Source organism: Delphinapterus leucas, chromosome X, assembly GCF_059928025.1.
Source record: "Delphinapterus leucas isolate spDelLeu-1000000601 "Yukka" chromosome X, BTC_Dleu_Yukka2, whole genome shotgun sequence".
In the NCBI taxonomy this organism is placed as follows: domain Eukaryota; kingdom Metazoa; phylum Chordata; class Mammalia; order Artiodactyla; family Monodontidae; genus Delphinapterus; species Delphinapterus leucas.
Genome location: NC_143150.1, coordinates 92,329,905 through 92,349,216, shown reverse-complemented (window position 1 = coordinate 92,349,216; position 19,312 = coordinate 92,329,905). Strand labels below are relative to the sequence as shown.

At 41.9% G+C, this 19,312-nt stretch overlaps 1 protein-coding gene across 1 annotated transcript in view; it reads right to left on the bottom strand.

Moving 5' to 3' along the window:
• Window positions 1–18,297, bottom strand: part of LOC111165557 (uncharacterized) — a 100,254-nt gene extending 81,957 nt beyond the window's left edge. The window contains 3 exon segments of the mRNA XM_089904595.1: window positions 15,450–15,547; window positions 17,617–18,197; window positions 18,199–18,297. Coding sequence (XP_089760721.1) covers window positions 15,450–15,547; window positions 17,617–18,197; window positions 18,199–18,275 — 756 coding nt within the window. The 5' untranslated portion in view covers window positions 18,276–18,297.
• Window positions 18,298–19,312: the final 1,015 nt, after the last annotated feature.

The window sequence follows — 19,312 nt, the reverse complement described above, 5'->3', positions numbered from 1 at the left end:
TCACCCCATGGCTGATTCAATGTTCCTCAATGACTAAGCCAGGCAGGAGTTCGTCAGTGAAGGGCCGACAGCCCACCACAAGGCAGCACCCCAGGGAAGGAAGAGCCTAAGATCAGCAGGTTTGGAGGGAAAACAGTCACTGGGCTGCAGGAGGGAAGTAGCATACATCCACGAAACATATAAAAATACACAGTTCATTGATGAACTACTGCATTTGTGTAGTACAGTCAGTATCTGATCAGAGCATCATCTTCAGTACTTTGAAAAGGATCGGTTGAAAGACTTAAAAATAGGTCCAAAAAGCGGCAAAGTTCATTTAACCTGTAGTCAGGGCCCTAACACAAATATGTAATTTGGAAGAAGAAAAATGAAAACTTATTAAATGTTAGATTTTTTTTTCTTCATCAAGACTCTTCAGACACTTTTCTCAAGAATTTCACACACCTGCAAAAAGCTATCTTTCACTACTGATACCAGGGGTTGACAAATTTCTTCCGTTAAATGGCCAGATAGTAAATAGTTGAAGCTTGCAGGCCATACAGTGGTCTCTGTCACTCTACTGCCATGGTGTTGTACAATCAGCCATAGACAATTAAGTTAATGAATGGGGCGAGTTCCAATAAAACTTTATTGACAAACACAGGTGCAGATTTGCCCTAAAACCAGGCAAACACCTTACATTGGTTGGGCATCTGAGTTTATAAAGGATTTTTAAATACCACTTCATTCAGTGTCCACACCTTCTCTTCAGTGAGGTAGGTCCTCAGACACAGAATCTACACATAATGAATCTCAAGAACAAGATTACTATCAAAGAACAGGGACAAGTAGCAACAACAATTCTTTAGTTCAAGAATTATTTTGTTCCAAAGACTCAAAGTGTTACATTTTAGATTATCTGTAATACTGTTTGAGTTTGATCTCCTAAAATCAAGACTTCTGAAATTCAAATCAGCCCAACAAAATGTCCTGGACCTACAGCTTGTAATCAAGATTAAACATTTAGACAAAATAATGTTTTTTTTCTTAGAAGTTGAAAAAGAAAAACTAATTCTAAATAATTACTGTTCTAACTATGCCTATTTTAAATACTGTATACACCAATTTTTTTAACCTAATTGTTACTGATTTATTCTTTAGGGTCAAATTGAAAGGCAAAGAATAATTCAAAACGAAAATGTTTCTTTTAAAACAGCATTTCTAAGGACCAGCTATATCAGTGCTATTCAGATTTTAATGTACATACAAATCCCCTGGTGATGTTATTGAAATGCATAATCTGATTCAATAGGTCTGAGGGGGGAACCCAACATGCTGCATTTCTAATAAGCCCCCAGGTGATGGGGATGCTGAGGGCCCATGGGCCACCCTTTAAGTAACAAAGAATACATAATCACCTGGGAAATGGTGATTGCCGCCCCATGGAAATTCCTAGGGGCCAGGAATTTTAAATTAGCTCCCCAGTGATTATGAACTTTTTAAAGGGATTTAAGGAGAATAATCCACAAATTAGGCCTATCTTTTCTTTAATGACTAGAAAATCCACAACATTGTATATATTTTGAGTTAAAACCCAAAAAACTCGAGTTCCATCCAAACAGGGGCTCTAAAATAGCACATTCAGTACCTTAGCAAAATTACATCTTTAAAGGAAACTAACACTGGCTGGCAGCCTATTACATGTCAGGCAAAGTGCAGCATACTTTCAATACATCATTTTTTTAATCCTTCCATTTCACAGAGGAGGCACCTGAAGACAGAGCCTCTGCTCAAGATCAGAATCTGGATTCGAAACCCACCAGCCTGTCTGTCTCACCTACTTTTACTTATTTCTATTTTTATGTTCTACTCTAATCACCTCATTCCCTTCCAGGTGGTAGATAGGACCACTATTCCCTATGACTTCTCCCTCTCTATGATAGGATTGCTCATCCTGTGGATCGTCATGGGAGAAGTATATGTGCCCACTTCGTTGACTTTGGGTTTGGCTCCGTGACACACTTTGCCGAATGGAAATGTGAGCAGATATGATACCAACCACCTCCAAGCAGAGGTTTTAACTGTGTTGCATGATTTGGATCGCGTTCCTGCTCTCTGCCAAAAGAACAGCATGTCCCAGATGGTAACTGTTCTTTCAGCATTACTTTTAATCAAAATTGGCAACAATCTATTGTCCATTAAGATGATAAAGACACATGATACGAAAAATACATGATATAAAATGAAAAAAGGTATATGACCAAGATGACAGCTGTGGGAAACTGCAACATGCATATGTACAGGAATGAAAGGACTGAAAGGAAGTATACCAAAATACAATCAAGATTTCGTTTGGGAAAAGAATTTGAAAAAGAATAGATACATGTATATGTACAACTGAATCGCTTTGCTGTGCACCTGAAACTAACACAACATTGTTAATCAACTATGCTCCAATATAAAAGAAAAATTTAAAAAAAAAGATTTTGTTGGACTTTGGGTTAATTTTTGCCCTCTATTTTCTACGTCTGTTACACTGTCATATTGCTTCGACAAAATCCAAATTAATCTTTAACTTTCAAATTTTAAGGCAAGACTTTTTAAAAATATAGCATTAGTATAAACCATGAGCATGCCTTGCAAAAGGGAAAACGTCACACCTAAGAATTTTTCTCTTTAGGTGCAATTAAATCTCAGGGTCACCAGTTACTAGCAGTGTGACCTTCTGTAAGTTAACCACTCTGTTTCCTCATCCATAAAAGGACTTAATAATATCTACTTCTTGGGTTATCTAGCACATTCAATATGGTAATAGATATAAAGCACCTGACTCATAAAAGCATTCGATAAAAGTATATTTCTTTCACTACATCTACTATCACAGAAAACTGATAGAATTATATCTATTATAGAAAGGAATTTATCAGTGAAGCATTAACCAAAGATAATATTCAAGACAATTTGAGACCCTCAGCAGTCCATGAACTTAGCTATAAGGACATCCTACAGTACATGCCACTTTTAAGGACCCTTGTGATTACACTGGGTCCACCCATATAATCCAGGACAATCTCTCTATTTTCAGGTCAGCTAAGCAACCATAAATTCCATCTGCAACCTTAATCCCCTTTGCCATTTAACAGGTTCCAGGGTTCAGGGTATAGACATCTTTGGAGGGCCATTATCCTACCCAGCACACTGTGGTACTTCATGTAAAATAACTCAATATTTAATAAACTAGCTGATACCATGGATGCCCACAAGAAACAATGTGAACCTCTCTTTTCTGATTTCATACCTTGATGTTCCCCATGGTTGATCAATATTCAGCCTCTTAAATCAGAAAAGCACTTCTCTGTAGGAAATGTACTTGAATGAATGAATGCTCTCCTTCACTGATTCAGTGCTGAGGGCCAAGGCTGATAGAGAAGAATCCCCCACAGCCCCTGCCCAGGAAGCACTCACTGACTCGGAGGGGGACAAAATGGAATCCACTGACATTGAAATCAGGGCTGCTAGGACTTCCAAAGTTCTGTGGAGCTGCTGGTGAAGACTTCACTGAGGGAGGCATTTGGGCTGAATGTTTATGGAAGAAAAGAGAAGCAAGGGGCTGAAGGCATGAAGGCTCAGCGTGGTGTGGGTCAAGGGTGTGAGGAAACAGGGAAGGAAGCCAGCCTAGATTCTGAGAAGGGATGGAAGAGGCCAAAGAAGGAAGAAAAAGTGCCCAGAAGCTGGGTGGCAAGTTGTCCCCAAGAGACAGAAAACAAACTGCATCAAATGGGGGGTAGGCAGAGCAGGGGGACAAGAGAGGCAGAGAGTGAAAAAAAGGAAATAAAAAGAAGGACACCAGGGAAGCAGAGGAAGTAGGGTGGCAGAAAGGTAACTTTCAGGGCTACCACCAAGCACCAGTCACCATGCCTGTACATTACTGCATAAGGAATACATGTAAAAATCATACAGACAGAAAGTAACAGGGTGGTTGCCAGGGGTTTGGGGGCCATAGGGAGTTATTGTTCAGTGGGGATAGCGTTCCAGTTTTGAAAACTGAAAAGGATTCTGGAGATGGATGGTGGTGATGGTTGTACAACATTATGAATGTATTTAATACCACTGAGCTGTATGTGTAAAAATGGTTAAAATAGCAAGTTTTATGTTCTGTGTGTTTTACCACAATAAAGAAAATGAAGAAAAAGAAAAGAAATGAATGAAAGTTAAGAGAGCAGTGACTGCTTACCAATTTCTCTTTCCAGTAGCCAAGTATTGAAAAGAAGTAGTATGTAGGACGAAGTAAAAAACAAAAAAATTCCACGACAAGCTTGGGTACCTTCACAGAACCAACAGAAAGAAAGATAATATAAGACCCAGATAGGATAACTGCCAGAGTAAATCCGGGAGGAGGCAAACGGGGCCAGAATCAAAATCACGTGGGGGGCAGCTTTGGGTGAGAGGTGAAGGACCCTCTTCTCTGAAGTGGGGAGAGGTACCACCACCAGACTGGGAGTGGGGGCTGTGAAGTAGGAAAGAAGTGAAAGATGTCAGAAGGTGAAGGAGAAGGGAAATGGAAAATCCCAAGGTTTGAAAACAAAAGCAATCTCTTTTATTTCAGTCCTTGACCAAAACTGTAGAAGTAATTGCGCAAATCAGGGTTTAAACAGAGAACATTTACTGGTGTTAGTTGCGGTTTTACCTTGAAGCAGCTCTGTTACCTTAAGCAAGTCAGGTGAACTTCCTAAACTGCATCTTTAAAAGAGGGGGATTTGCTAAAATAATCCCACCATCCCATCCGGCTCTACATTTCAATGGCTTCAAAGAAAGAGCTTATACCTTGAACACAGTGTCAGCTTACCTAGCCCCCCTTCTCCCCCAAAAAGTGAAATGGGAACCAAAGTCAAGGTGTATATAATTTAAATACCCTTGGGCTGTTTTCACATCTCACTTTTGATAGTGACAGCCACAACAAACAGATGGTTACTGCTGACAAGGGCTGTGTCATTACAGTCCTAATGATAATTGATGTTTTTACAGCTCTTTACTGTTTATAAAGAGCCTTCACACATGAAACGTTTTAGTTCAGCCTCACAACAGTCCTGTGAAACAGGTAAGGCTGCTGTATTCTATCCATTTTCCAGTTGAGAAAACGGATGCTTATAGACGTTGATGATGTGCCCGAGGCCCCAGAGCAGACGAATGACAAACCTGGAACTTGAATCCTGGTACTCAGGACTCAAAGATACTATTTTTTCATTGTTTCTTAGAGTGACATACCGCATTTGGTGTCACAAACACAGAAAATTCATGAGTCAAAAGAAATTTGCATAGTTTGATTCTTTTAATTGATCCCGGCAGTATAGTTTATTGAAATGCAAGTACAATCTTAATTTCCAAGTGATGAATGATTTGAATCCAAAGGGCAGAGGAGGAGAGAACTAGGGTTCAACTATTTCAATGTCTTCATTCTCAGGATGAGAAAACAGGACTCCCCTGGGACAAATGACTTGTGGGAGGCAGAGCCGATACTAGAACTCATGGCTCCCACCAGCCCTGGGGCTCTCAGCACTGGCCAGGTCTACCCGGCTTCTGAGAAAAGTTAACAACAGAATTTCTCCTTAACAATGAAATGGTTCCAATTTAAATAATCTGAGGGGCTCCTTCGCTCCTTTTTCCATGTGCAAACCATATGGATGCTGCCTATTAATGGTACTAGAATTCTTTGGAGCAAATTCTCCTCACGAATGGGAGGGGTGATTATGACAGTCATGCGTTTTAGTACAAAGCAGAAGTAAAATGGATCCAGTAAGGAATCCACCCGAGAGGGTTTTAAACCAACTGAAACTGCCTCCATTTCCATCTTCTACCTACAAAATGTTTTCTAGACAAATTAAATTGGAAAAAACTAAAAAAAGAAAATACAATGAAAATATTTTGTAGAGGACCATACTGTCGAAGTATTCCCATTCTCCTCCTTGGGAAATATTGTAATGAGTCAGCAGGTGCTTACAACCAAAAATTACTTTTATCTTGAAGATGAAAAATGTTTACAGTTTAAACAGAAGATTCCACACGGAGAATAGATGTGGATGTGAAAATGATGTATTATGAAATTGCAGATCCCATTTTATATGTTTTATGCAAGAAAAAAAAAGTATGAGTCTTTCATTAGACTCTAAAGGACTCAAGAACAAGAATATCAAAGGAAGGGAGCCCTTCTGAGGTGAGCAGATAATTGCTGATCTTCTTCCCTCAGGGCACTTGGGAACTTTGGGTTCATACTGATGAGACCAAGAGAAAGGATTTCTACTGAGGAAAAGAAACCAGCAAAGCTTTTTGATGAACATGCAAAGGCTAATGGGACAGATGGAAAATACACCCATGTGTTCAGTTCTGGAGCTATGAGAAGGAGGCTGAGATATTAACCTCAAGGTTTCTTTTTAGAGTGAACTCTCCAGTTTCACGGTGTTTCGGAGATGAAGTTTTTACTAAAATAGGTATGCAGCCTCAAATACTTAACCAAGTTTCTCCTCAAGACAGTTGCAAGAATTTAAAATTAAGGGGATAGGAGACTAATAAGCCTAAGACTGCCAAAGGGGAAAATTTAATCTCCCACTAAGTTTTCAATCAGAAGCCCAGGAGAGCCAGGCCTGAGGAGCACAAAGAACCATAATTGGATTGAGTCTTCCTAAAACTGCAACCTGGCCTTAGCTTAGCTCAATTCCTGATGGAGTGAAGGTGATCAGCTCCTCACTGTATTTACCAAACAGAGGAAAAGAAGGAAATCCTCTCCAGAGGAAGATGTAATCCAGAACTAGTAAGATTCTTTCATACACTGTGTCTGGCACAAAATAAAAAAATATTAGACATGAGAAAAGCTGCAATATTTTATATAATATATATTTTATATTATATTTTCTGAAAGACATGAAGAAAAGCTGTAACCAATATTCAAGAGAAGAAAAACAATAGATGCAGGCTCACAGATGATTCAGCCTATTGGATTCAGTAGACAAGACCTTTAAACTAACTGATTAATTGGTTAAAAAAAAAGAGAGAGAAAAAAAAGAGAAGGAAATGGATGAAAAGATGTTCTCTTCTTTCAAAAGAGAACTAGAATCTATTTTAAAAAATCAAATGGACATCCTAGAAAAATTAAGTATCTGAAACTAAGAAAACTACAACGCCTGATATTAACTCACTGGATGGGTTCAATACCAGACAGAGCAAAAGACAGGATTAGTCAACTTAAAGATAAAGGTCAATGGAAAACACTCACGTTAAAACTCAAATAGAAAAGGGGAAAGAAAGAAAAACAATAGATTGTAAGAAACATGAAGAATCTCCTGACCATGTAATTGGAGAGCCAGAGGGAAGGAAGTGAGGACAGAAGCAATATTTGAAGAGATAATGGCTGAGAATTTTCCAATACTGATGAAAGACATTAACCCTCAAATTCAAGAAAGTCAGCAAACCAAAGCAGGATGAATATAAGGAAAACCACACCTGGATTTGTGAATGTCAAATGCTTAGTACAAAAACATGGCAAGCACTGAGGAAGTCATGTAGCCACCCCCAAACTTAGTCTAATACAACTTAGCCCTCCCTATTCTTGAAGAGGTTATGATAAAGAGGACAGTGTGGGTGTGGAAACCCTACTCAACAATTGTGTACATTCTTTAGTGGGATTGTAGTCACTCTGCTCTTGACCAAGTACAGGAAAATTCCACAATAACATAAATTTGAATATACTATGATGGATCCTTGCCTCCTGGTTTCCACCTAGCCACTGATCTCATTTCATTAACCTTGTAATGTGATTCTACATTTTATGCGATCAAAAAATTTTAATCCCAGTAAGAGTTTTATGATAGTTTACTAAAGTCAGGGGGAAAAAACACAACCATAGTATTAAGACTGACGGAGTGTCAGAAAAAGATAGGACTCTAAAAATAAACAGTCCAGGGACTTCCCTGGTGGTGCAGTGGTTGAGAGTCCGCCTGCCGATGCAGGGGACACGGGTTCGTGCCCCAGTCCGGGAGGGTCCCACATGCCGCGGAGCGGCTGGGCCCGTGAGCCATGGCCGCTGAGCCTGTGCACCCGGAGCCTGTGCTCCGCAACGGGAGAGGCCACAACAGTGAGAGGCCCGCGTACCGCAAAAAATAAATAAATAAAATAAAATAAAATAAAATAAACAGTCCAACCCTTATGTTAGAGATGACAAAACAAGCCGAGAGCATTAGAATGATGTGCCCGGCCCCACAGCTATTTAGAAGCCTACTGGGAACCAGAACAGCAGTGTTTCTCTCTCCACATAGTATAGTACATATAGACTATGTACTTATACATCAGTAAATATATGTTAGGAAGGAAAACACACATTATGCAACATATTGGGAATATAATATATAAAATATTTTAGACTATTGTCTGAGATATTAAACTAGCTCTTTTAGAAAAACAAAGCATGAGTAACTGTAAATGCTATCTCAATTAGTACCCTATTGCAAGCTGTTAAAATTCCTTGATTTGATAAATTATGAACAGATAAAAATATTGATTATTCTAACTCAAAATTGTCATGGTCTTCTAAGACAACTGTGGCCACTTGAATTTATGTTGTCATTTTAAGTAGCAAATGCAATACAGAGAATCAATAAGAAACTGATATATAAATAAGTGAGATGTGAACTAAATCTTCTGTTCTCTGAAAAATAAAAGGAAAAGCATGCCATAAGAGAAAAACTTCTAGAAGATATTTTTTAACATAAGTTAAAGTCCTATTTTCATAAATAGTAGCACACCTGTTATTTTGACAGGATTACTCGAGTTGTGGATTTTTCATGGCTCTGTGTCAATGGCCAATCTAGAAGTGGCACAAGGCAGGAGGAAAACACATGAGAGTTCATAAAGAGGCCAGAGGGGGTCTTAAGGCCCTTGAAGTGCTTCCTATTCCTTTAGGCTTTTTGGTCACTTAATAGTTCATTTGTATCTCTAGGATTAGTAGAAATAAGCTTGAATGAGGTAAAATGTTTATGTTTTCTTTAAATACTTCAAACAGCTCTCTTAAAACATACAGATGTGTGCTAAAATAAAGTTCTGGAAAAACTCCAATCTATCCATGGTTACTATATTACCTCTGGAAAATTGGAGTCACTTCACGTATGTTTCAACTAATCTACTACCTGTATATTGGAACAATACTTCCTCCTAATGAACTCTGGTCCTTAAAAAGGATCCTTTAATAGGTAGTAAATCAGAAACTTTTAAATTCATGTTTCCACTCTGAATAGTTTGTAGAAGCTGGAAAAGCACACAAACATTAAGATTGGGTAAACTACTACTACTGTTTCTCAGTAGGACAATAGCTTCAATTTTCACACATGGTGAGGGAGAACACAGATGAACAGCCTCAATCAATCAGATCTCTTTTCACTTCCTGACATTCTCCTTTTCCAAAAATGCCTCTTAAATCAGATGCTAGAGACAAATCAATGGCAAATACTCAAGGGTGCTCCATAATGAGAAGGTTCCCCAATGCCCAAGGGTATCTACAGCAGCTTCCAGAATGAAGGAGGAGGAGAGACGTTTCTCCTTTCACCAGGACTGAAGAGCAACTTTCCCATCCCACAGCAACAATGGTACTTCATCACTACCAAAAGGAAACTGGGGCTGTCTTAAACATGCTTTGGATAAAAGGATATGGAGAGAGGACTTGAGGGGAGAGCCAAAGGAGGATGCTAGGAACCATTGGACCATCTTAGTTAGGCTCATCTTAGATGCAAATAGACGCAATTTGTCAGGGTCAAAACTATTTTCCCTACTGGGGACCTACGTGTCATCAGCCCTCTGGACCAAGCCTGGTCTAATCTCATATTCCTGCTTCTAGGTAAGTGTAAAAATGACTACAATTATTCTCCTCTATCTGTGCTCCTTGCAGCATGACTGCATCTCCTCCCTCAAGAGAGGGAATCTACTTCCCCACCTCCTGAATCAGGGCTGGCTTTGTGACTTGTTTCGGATAACAGAATTCAGAGGGAACCACCTTGTGCCGGTTGCAAGCCTAATCCTCAAGAAGTCTTGCATGCCTCCGCACCCTCTCTTAGAACTCTGCCACCCACAGTGTTAACAAGGCCACACTAGCCTGGTTAGATTAGAAACCATGTGGAGAGGAGCTGAGGCCATCCTGGAAGATCCAGCCCCCAACCCGCCCAGCAAAAAACCTGCCCAGATCCAAAGAACTGCCCAGGTGGGTCCTGCCCAAATTGCCAACCCACGGAATCAAGAACTAACTAAATGCTGGTTGTTTTAAACCACTAACCAAGCCAATACTGTGGTGGTTTGTTGAGCAGCCAAAGCTAACTGATATAGTAAGGAATAGCTTCTTCATGAATTATTCATTCAGTGAACATTTGTTAAACACCTTCTATATTTGAAGTAGTGCTCTGGGGGTACAAAGATTAATATGCGATAGTGCCTGCAATTATGGAGTCATTCCCCTAACTGTGAATAACAAGGTCTACTTAGAGGATACAGAGGCTCAGTCAAAGAAGAGGTCACATTTCAGCTGGTTTTTAATGAAAAACCAGCAAGTCACCAGTGGACAGGAAAGTACATCAGAAGTAGAAGAAACAGCACGTGCAAAAGCACATATGCAGGAAAAGAGCTCAAGGAATGTTCTAGGAATGGAAAACAGTTTAAGACAGATGGAGTGCAGGGAGGAAATGGCAGATGACAGAGCAGGAAAAGCAGGTTGAAGGCAAATAATGAAGGGTGTCATACTGTAGATCATGCTACGGGATCTGAATGCCTCTTGTAGGCATGGAGAGCTACACATCATTTTTTAAGTGGGAAATGACGTGATTAAATCTGTTTTAGGAAACGAAAGCTGATGACAAGTGGGGGATTAGAGGCAAGAGTAAGAATCAGGGAGATGAATTGGGAGGCTATTATTACAATCCTCAAGGAGACCTGAACCATGAGGTAGCAAATATAGGGAAGAGAAGATGCCTCTGAAAGATGTTTCAGAGACAGGAGACGGATCCAGCAGCCTTGACAACCACCTAAATATGGGCTGTGAGGGTGATATAAGTTGCATGGGAGGATCAGAGACAGTGTCAAGATTTCTACTTTGGGATCCTAGATTTATAGCAAATACATTCATTAAGGCATAAAAGCAGAAGAGCGGACTGGAAAGGAACACCACAGGTTTTTTAGAAAGGCACCTGTGGTTGTAAAGCAACTATACTTCAGTAAAAAAGGAAGGAAGGAAAGAAGGAAGGGAGGGAGGGAGGAAGAAAGAAAGGCACCTGTGGGATACCCAGTGGGAAATGTCCAAGAGGCAGAGAAGGATACAGATCTGGACCTTATGTTGAGGAACGGGTGGTGGGAACAGTAGATAAAGACCTGGGGAGTCTTTAGAACACAGGTTAGGAAGAGCGGGCCAGCTCAAGACAGGAGAGTGAATGTGAACACAGGGCCTTCAGCGAAAAGATGGAGATGGAGAAGAGCAAAAGCTAATGAATGACAGAATCCCCAGGGACATGGATATTTCAGAGGCAAAGGAAAGAAGCAGCACCAAACAGCAGCAACCCTCCTTGGGGATGGAAGAGAGGAGAGGAAGGATCATTCAGAAAGTATGGATTACCAATTAAGGAAAAATAGAAAACCATCCCTTTTGCCACATTCTTTCCCCTAGCCAAGTCATCCACGGGGCTCTTCCCTAGGGTTCCTCCCACTTTAGAGGGGCCCTGAGGTCGTAATCAGAGCGGGGATGGGGGGAGATGGCAACAGGAGCCGCTTGAGTAAGAGCATCTGTGTCCATGTATTTTACAGAAAAACACACTTTTTTTCAAACCCCTTCTGGCACCTGCTGCAGCAAAGAACATCATTAACTTTCATTCTTAGGGTACTTTTGAAATCTGCTTCTGGTTAATTTATTGTATCTTCCAAACAGGTTGCCTTTATATATTGTCAGTAACTAGAAAGGAAGTTTTTAAAAATAACCCCAAAGTAGGTGAAGATTTCATAAATAGAACATAAAAAGCAGTAGCCATGAAAGAAAAAAAAACTGATAATTGGATTCATTAAAAATCATCAAAAGATACTGTGAAGACAATGAAAAGGCAAGCCAGACTGGGAGAAAATGTTTGTAATACATATATCTGACAAAGGACCCATGTGCAGAATACAAAAGAACTTTGACAAAGAAATAAGAAAAAATCAATCCAATTAAAAACTGGGCAAAAGATTTTAGCAGGACTTTCACAAAAAGATATCCAAATGCCAGTAAGTATGTGAAATGGCATTTAACAACATTACTCATCAGGAAACATAAATTAAGACCTTAAGGACCACCTCACACCCATTAGGATGGCTTCTGTCCAAAAAAATAATAACAAGTGGTGGCAAGGGTATGGAGAAACTGAAACCCTTATACACTGTTGGGAATGTAAAATGGTGCAATGTCTATAGAAAACAGTATGGTGGTTCCTCAAAAAATTAATACAGAATCACCATATGATCCAGCAATTCCACTGCTGGGTATGTACCCCCCAAAATAAAAGCAGGGTCTCAAAGAAATATTTGTACACCCATGTTCTTAGCAGCATTATTCATAATAGCCAAAAGGCGGCAGTGACCCAAGTGTCCACCAACAGACAAATGGAGAAATAAAATGTGGTGTATATTCATACAATGCAACATTATGTAACCATAAAAAGAAAGGAAATTTTGACACATGCTACAACATGAATGAATCTTAAGGATATTATGCTAATGAAATAAGCTGGTTACAAAACATTTAATGGGTACAGTTTCAGTTTTGCAAGATGAAAAGAGTTCTGGAGATGGATGGTGGTGATGGTTACACAACAAAGTAAATGTACTTGACACCACTACACATTTTTTAATTGTTACAATGGTAAATTTTATGTATATTTTACCACAGTTTTAAAAACCCACAAGGAGATACCACTATGCCCCCACAAAAGTAGCTAAAATTAAAAAGGCCAAAACAAACCAAGTGTTGGTGAAAATGTGGAGCAACTGGAACTCTTGGTCGAATTTAAATTGGTACAACCATCTTGGAAAACCATTTGACAATATCTACTAAAGCTAAATATAAGCCTACCCGTGATCTGACAATTCCACTCCAAGGTATATGCTCAAAAGAAGTGAGTGAGCATGTGCACCAAAAATCATAAGCCAGAATATTCATAGCTGCGTTATTCATATTAGCCACACACTGGAAACAATCCAAAAATCCAACAGGAAAATGGATAAACAAATTGTGGTTTATCCACACAATGGATATACTAGTCAACAACAGACTGGAATGAACTACTAATACAGTAACATGGATGAATCGCAAAGACTATGTTATATGAAAGAAGATATACACACACACACACAAGTCCCTTCTATATGATTCTATTTATATGGAGCTTAGCAACTAACAAAACGAGTGGAGTTTAACAAAAACTACAATGTGAAAACAAAATCACCATGTGGTCACCTTCAGGTTGGAAGTGGGATGAAAACTGACCAGAAGGGGAAAGAGAAGGACATCTTCTGGGGTGCTGTAAATGTTCTATATCTTGACCTGGGTGGTAGTCCCATGGGCATATACACATGTAAAAATTCATTGAGCAGTACACTTCAGATTAATGCATTTTACACACTTTATTGTATGTATGTTATATCTCGAAAATAAAATAAAATATCTCTAAAGCAACTGATGTCTCTTTAATGAGAATGCTATCATTCCGAAAAGGAATAAAATCTCATCTTTGCTCCTTTCCTTTCTGACTTAGAAGATTAGACCCTATTCCTCTTAGTCACATTGGGCAATGATTAGTTACTTCCCAGTTTAGAGTCAGATAATGAATCTAAGTCCCACGCAGTGCAAATTTATGTGTTCCTAAATGTCCAAGAGCTTTCCTGAAGCCACTCCATACCCATGGGATCTTTCCAGTAAACAACCTTTCAGTCTTTAGTTTAGTCTATACTTTTTGAGTCAGAGCTCCCGATTTGCTTTCTACTGGTAAGTGTCCAATTTGATCTTTTTAAGCTTCAAGAACAGCATCTGACTTTGTTTTACACCCTCATTGGCAGGGGCTAAACAAATCCCTCCTCAGCCATAAAGGCAGAATGTCAAAAATCAAAAGATATCTCCGCATTCTGGCATTGGATGAAAGCATACACCCCCTAAGGAAAGAGAAAGCTTCATCCTCTTTAACAGCCATTTTGATGCCTACTCCTTATACAACCAATATGATAATAACTTTAGCTTCCCTGTGAAAACATCATTAGCTATGGCCCACAAATCTAAGGAAAGAAAATAAAAATCCACAAAGGTGAACTTCCCCCACCCCCATACCCACTTCCTCTACCACTCATAACATACCCAGTGGTTGAAAAAGGGCCTTAATGTGCAAAACCTTATATTTTAATGATGACCAAAGGCAAATTCTTTTTTTTTTTTTTTTTTTTCCCCGGTACGCGGGCCTCTCACTGTTGTGGCCTCTCCCATTCCGGAGCACAGGCTCCGGACACGCAGGCTCAGCGGCCATGGCTCACGGGCCCAGCTGCTCCGCAGCATGTGGGATCTTCCCAGACCGGGGCACGAACTCGCGTCCCCTGCATCGGCAGGCGGACTCTCAACCACTGCGCCACCAGGGAAGCCCGGCAAATTCTTTTGAATTGTGTCACAGTGAAAAACTTTCTGAACTTGAGAACTTGACTGTCTTTGATCCCATATTAAACCTGTCATTAGTTGAGTCAAGTGGGTGAATTATGAAGGTACCTGTTACATATTGGGCTTGGAAAAGCAGCAAGGTAGGAGGAGAAAAATGACAAGTTGGTTAAAAACAGAAGGGCTGTTTTAAAAGAAGCAGCCTAGGGAATTCCCTGGCAGTCCAGTGGTTTGGACTCCGAGCTTCCACTGCAGGGGGCGCGGGTTCAATCTCTGGTCTGGGAACTAAGATTCCCACATGCCACCCGGTGCAGCCAAAAAAAAAAAAAAAAAAAAAAAGAAGCAGCAGCCTAATGCATCGGTATTCTGATAAGTGAGATGTCAAGTCAACAGTGAGACAGTTTTTATAAAAAGCAGATACTATTATGCCGACTCAATAGGGTGGCTTGGGTAACAGTGCCCCAAATTATTCAGAACAATTTGCAGTTTTATACAGTTTCAGGAAAAGTGTTTTTAAAAGCAAGCATCAAGCAACAACTAGTTAAATGCAAAGCCACGTGATCACAATGGGAAACACAATGCCTCTTTTTTAGAGCAGTAAAAAGTAACGCAGTATAATGACATGCAGTATTTTTATTTAAATACAGCGTCTGCAATAGAATACACTTGTTTTCTCCTTTGAGAAGACCTCAAAGTACATTTCACTTCATAAAAGTTGATATAAATGTCAAGATAGTGGAATGCAATAATTTTAAAGCCACATAGGTGGATTAATTGTTCTACATACCTGTGGTTTTTCAGGTCCCTGTGCTTGCTTACTCGGGTTCACTCTTATTTTTCCGAAAGCACTTCTGGAAGCTCCCATCTTGGCTTCTACACTGCCACCTGTAGACATAAAAGAGAAATAAGCCATGTATTTATTCATCAACCATGCATCTTTTCTAGGCATCTAACAGGGACAATTGAAGGGAAAGTGGCAAAATATTTGCTCCAAGAGATAAAAGTGTTCTCTCTCTTTTGTGTGGAAAATTTGTAAGGAGTCCCTCTCCCCCAACGGTTTGATACGTTATTTAGAAATCGAACCATACATAAGTCTTAGATCAACACCACTCTGATCAGTTCATTAAAGAGATGGAGTCACAGAACCCATTCTCATGCCAACCCTACAACCATTTCAAGACCTGTCTTTTAATATTAGAAGACAACTTGACCACTTTGTTAATTGGGTAATTAAGAATTCTGTAAATTACCACAAAGAAAAGAAAGAGGGAGAGATCCAGGCAAAGATTACTCTGTCGCATGGTTGTAAAATGTCTATTTAAAATAATAATGTTAATTCTAACACCAACTAGAGCTTTGTCCAATCTAAAACAGTTAGGTGGGGTATTTTCATCCTAAAGCCCTATTCTTGATTTGAATGTGGGTGAGTGCTGAAAGGTCTTTCTGACACCCCACAGATTCTCATACAGGTAGGTCTTTTTTCTTAAAAAAAGAATAATAAAAATCCATGAGCAGAACAAGTAACGAATAAAATCCATGAGCAACTATCAGTCAAAGCAGCCATGAGGTGAGAGGGATGTGTCTGTGTGTGGTGTGCGAGAGACAGACAGACACACACAGACACACACACACACTGAGATTCCGGAGTTGATTTAGAATAACAGACCTAACCAGGGTGTGTGTATGGTGTGGATGTGTGTGACAGACAGAGGCAGACAGACAAGCAGACTACGCCAGTGTGTGTAGTGTGAAGTGTGTGTGTGCGTGTGTCTGAGAGAGAACACAGAGAGAGGACAGAGACACAGACAGACAGACACTGAGATTCCAGAGTTAATTGAGAATAACAGACAGCACCGCACAGCTGTTTGCTTCCTCCTGGTCCCACAGTCTATCCAGGACAAGTGCCCCAGCTCCAGCACCTTAAGCCAAAGACACAGGCACCACTCCCTCCCCCCCCGCACTCCCATCCCCACCCCCACCCCTAGGCGAGACAGCGCCAGAAGCCACCCAGCAAGCAGGCCCACCGAGCCCGCTACACGGCAAACCCCGGGGCCTTTTTAGCCCCACCAGGGCCCCGTCCCCACTTACCGGTAATTCACTTTAATGCCCCGAAACTCTGGTCTGGTTTCAGGAATTGCAGCCAATCCATGAAAATCAAGTCTCCTTGATCCACTCTCCTTCTCCTCCTCCTCCGTAGGACGGACATTCACACACACTCACACTCTTCCTTCCCAGCCCCAAAGGCACGCTGGGCCATCCCAAGAGGCTCTTTGGGGGGCCCACCAGCGACCTATCCTGCTCCCACGTGCCTCCATGAAACCCTCGTCCAAACCTGCACAAGGCGCCAAGTGCATGCACACAGTCAGCCTTCGGAGAGAAGTTCGGCAAACCCGCTCTCCCACCCCCGTCCCCCCATCCACACACCCCCACCTCCACCTCTGGCCCTGAAAGGGCTAAGGAGCGCGCGGGCTCAGGCACCCGCCCCGGCAGACAATACTCGAGCAACTCCTGCCTTCCCCGCACACGCCCCGCCTGGTCCTGCCACCACTCTCTTCTCCCAAGGTTCCTACAGTCCCGCGGGCCCCGAGCAGGGGCGTCCTGATGGATGCTGGGTGTGGATTGGGAAGAGGGGGGAGAACTGCACGCACCACCGAGACTGCGGGCAGGGGAAGCGGGTCGCAGTCCTCCGAAGCCGCTCGGGGGGTCAGCTCGTCAGGGGGGGGGGGGTGGGGACCGCGAACCCCGAGGGAGTGACTCCCGAGGGACGCAGCTTTTCCGCGCCTCTTCCCCACCTAGCACAGCGCGCGCGCACAAGCGTGCACCCCGAGGGGCCGTGCACCTTCCTCCGGCCCCCGGACTTGTCCAGCCCTCGTCCCTGAGCTCAGCGGCCGGGAAGGGAGGGCATCCGGCCCGTGGCGGCCCAGGAGGGGACAGAGCGCAGCGGGGTTGCCCACCTGCGCGCAGGGTGGCCGTTGCGGCCGGTGCGCCCGCCGGCTGCGCCGTCTCCGCCGTGTCCACTGCTGGAGGAGGTGGCGGCGGCCTGACCCTCGGCCTCCAAACGTCTCCTCGCTCCTCGGCAGCGGCGGTCCTCGCTCTTCTTCCTCCCTGACGTTGAGCCTCCCACCTAGCCCGCAGGTTCTGCCACCGTCCTTCAGCCCGCCCGAGCCAGAGCTGTCCTCCCCGCCCCTTTCCCGCCGCCCCGCGCAGCGCAGCGCAGCGCTCCGCCCCCCGCCCGCCCATCCTCGCCCGGGCCCAGCCGGGGGCTGCGGGCCCCGCGCCTCCTGTCGCAGATCCCCAGTCCCGGGCGAAGGAGGGTGGAGGGGTTCCGCCTCCACCCCGCGTTCCTACCCCGCTCCCCTCTTCCCCGGCCCACGGCGGCCGCCCGCACTCAGCCAGCGGCCAAGGGCGTGGGCACCGCGCGCTCTGCCCTCGCTCTTCCGGTGTCTCTTCACTCCCCGCGAGGCACCTTCCACGGCCCAGAGGGTACCTCGTGTCTTGTGGGGAAGGGGGTGGGTGAAGCGGGGTGGAGTGTGCGAGAGAGAGGAGGCGAAGAAATTAGCATGTCAACTGCCGCGGGATACAAGTTGCTGCCTGTGCCTTGTCTCTGATACATTAAATACCTGGATGTGCTGCTTTCCTTGTTACCACCGCAGCAACATTCAGAAGCATGAATATGAGATTTCCAAGCTAATTGGTTGTAGGGGCTTTTTTCAGATTTAATGATGTAGAAGACAACAGATTCACTGTTTTTTTAAAAAAGTTACTTTATATATATATGGCCACATCTCTAATTTTTAAAAATAGCCTAATATAAATAACAGAACAGCTGTGTTTTCCAGAAGCAGATCCGGTGTGTATGCGTTATTTAAGCCCTCTGTAATTATTAATTGGGTTCTTTTTAAAGTGTATCGTAGGTATTTCTTAAGAAAACGAGCTCGGGATTTAGGGATTAGGAACCCAAAAGTTTTAATTTGGCTTTTTGCCCTAGTTCTAAAATGTCAGTTTCATGGAAATTATTAAATGTGGTTATGTAGAAAAAATGGATCCTTTTTCTTCCAGGTTGGCAACATTGTTAGATTTGGCAAAGAACAGATTTTTTTTTAAAGCCAAGAAATAATACAATTCTTATTCATTTTCTAGTGATGGATAGCAGCTTTTTCTTTAGTGCTTTTCTCTTTGCGGCAAACTTTGTTTCCTCTTACACTTGTTTTCTTCAAAAATTTCTCCTTAAATGTAAATAAAGCTGTGGATACCATGGTTCTTGAGCCTTTGTTTTCTTAAAGGGATAGGAAATTAATTATAATTGATGATCAAAATCAACCTTAGGCTCACGACACTAAATTTCATACTAATTAACCCTGTTTTTGAATTCTGCTTTTAGTCATTTAACCTAACACTTGAGAACCAAGAGTTTTTTTCAGTTTTATCCTTATAACAATGAAATGCACACTTTTTAATTAACATTTTGAACCAAAATTAAATTCATTAAATTGACTAATGAAAAGCATATTCGTCGTGCATTTGTTGCTAGGTAAATGAGGACAACATGGATGATAAACAGCATGCTGGAGAAGAGGCTCTGAAGCAAAGAAAACAGTCTTTAGAAAACCTGATGATCCCCTTTTCAAGGCAAGGATGACAAATACCAGT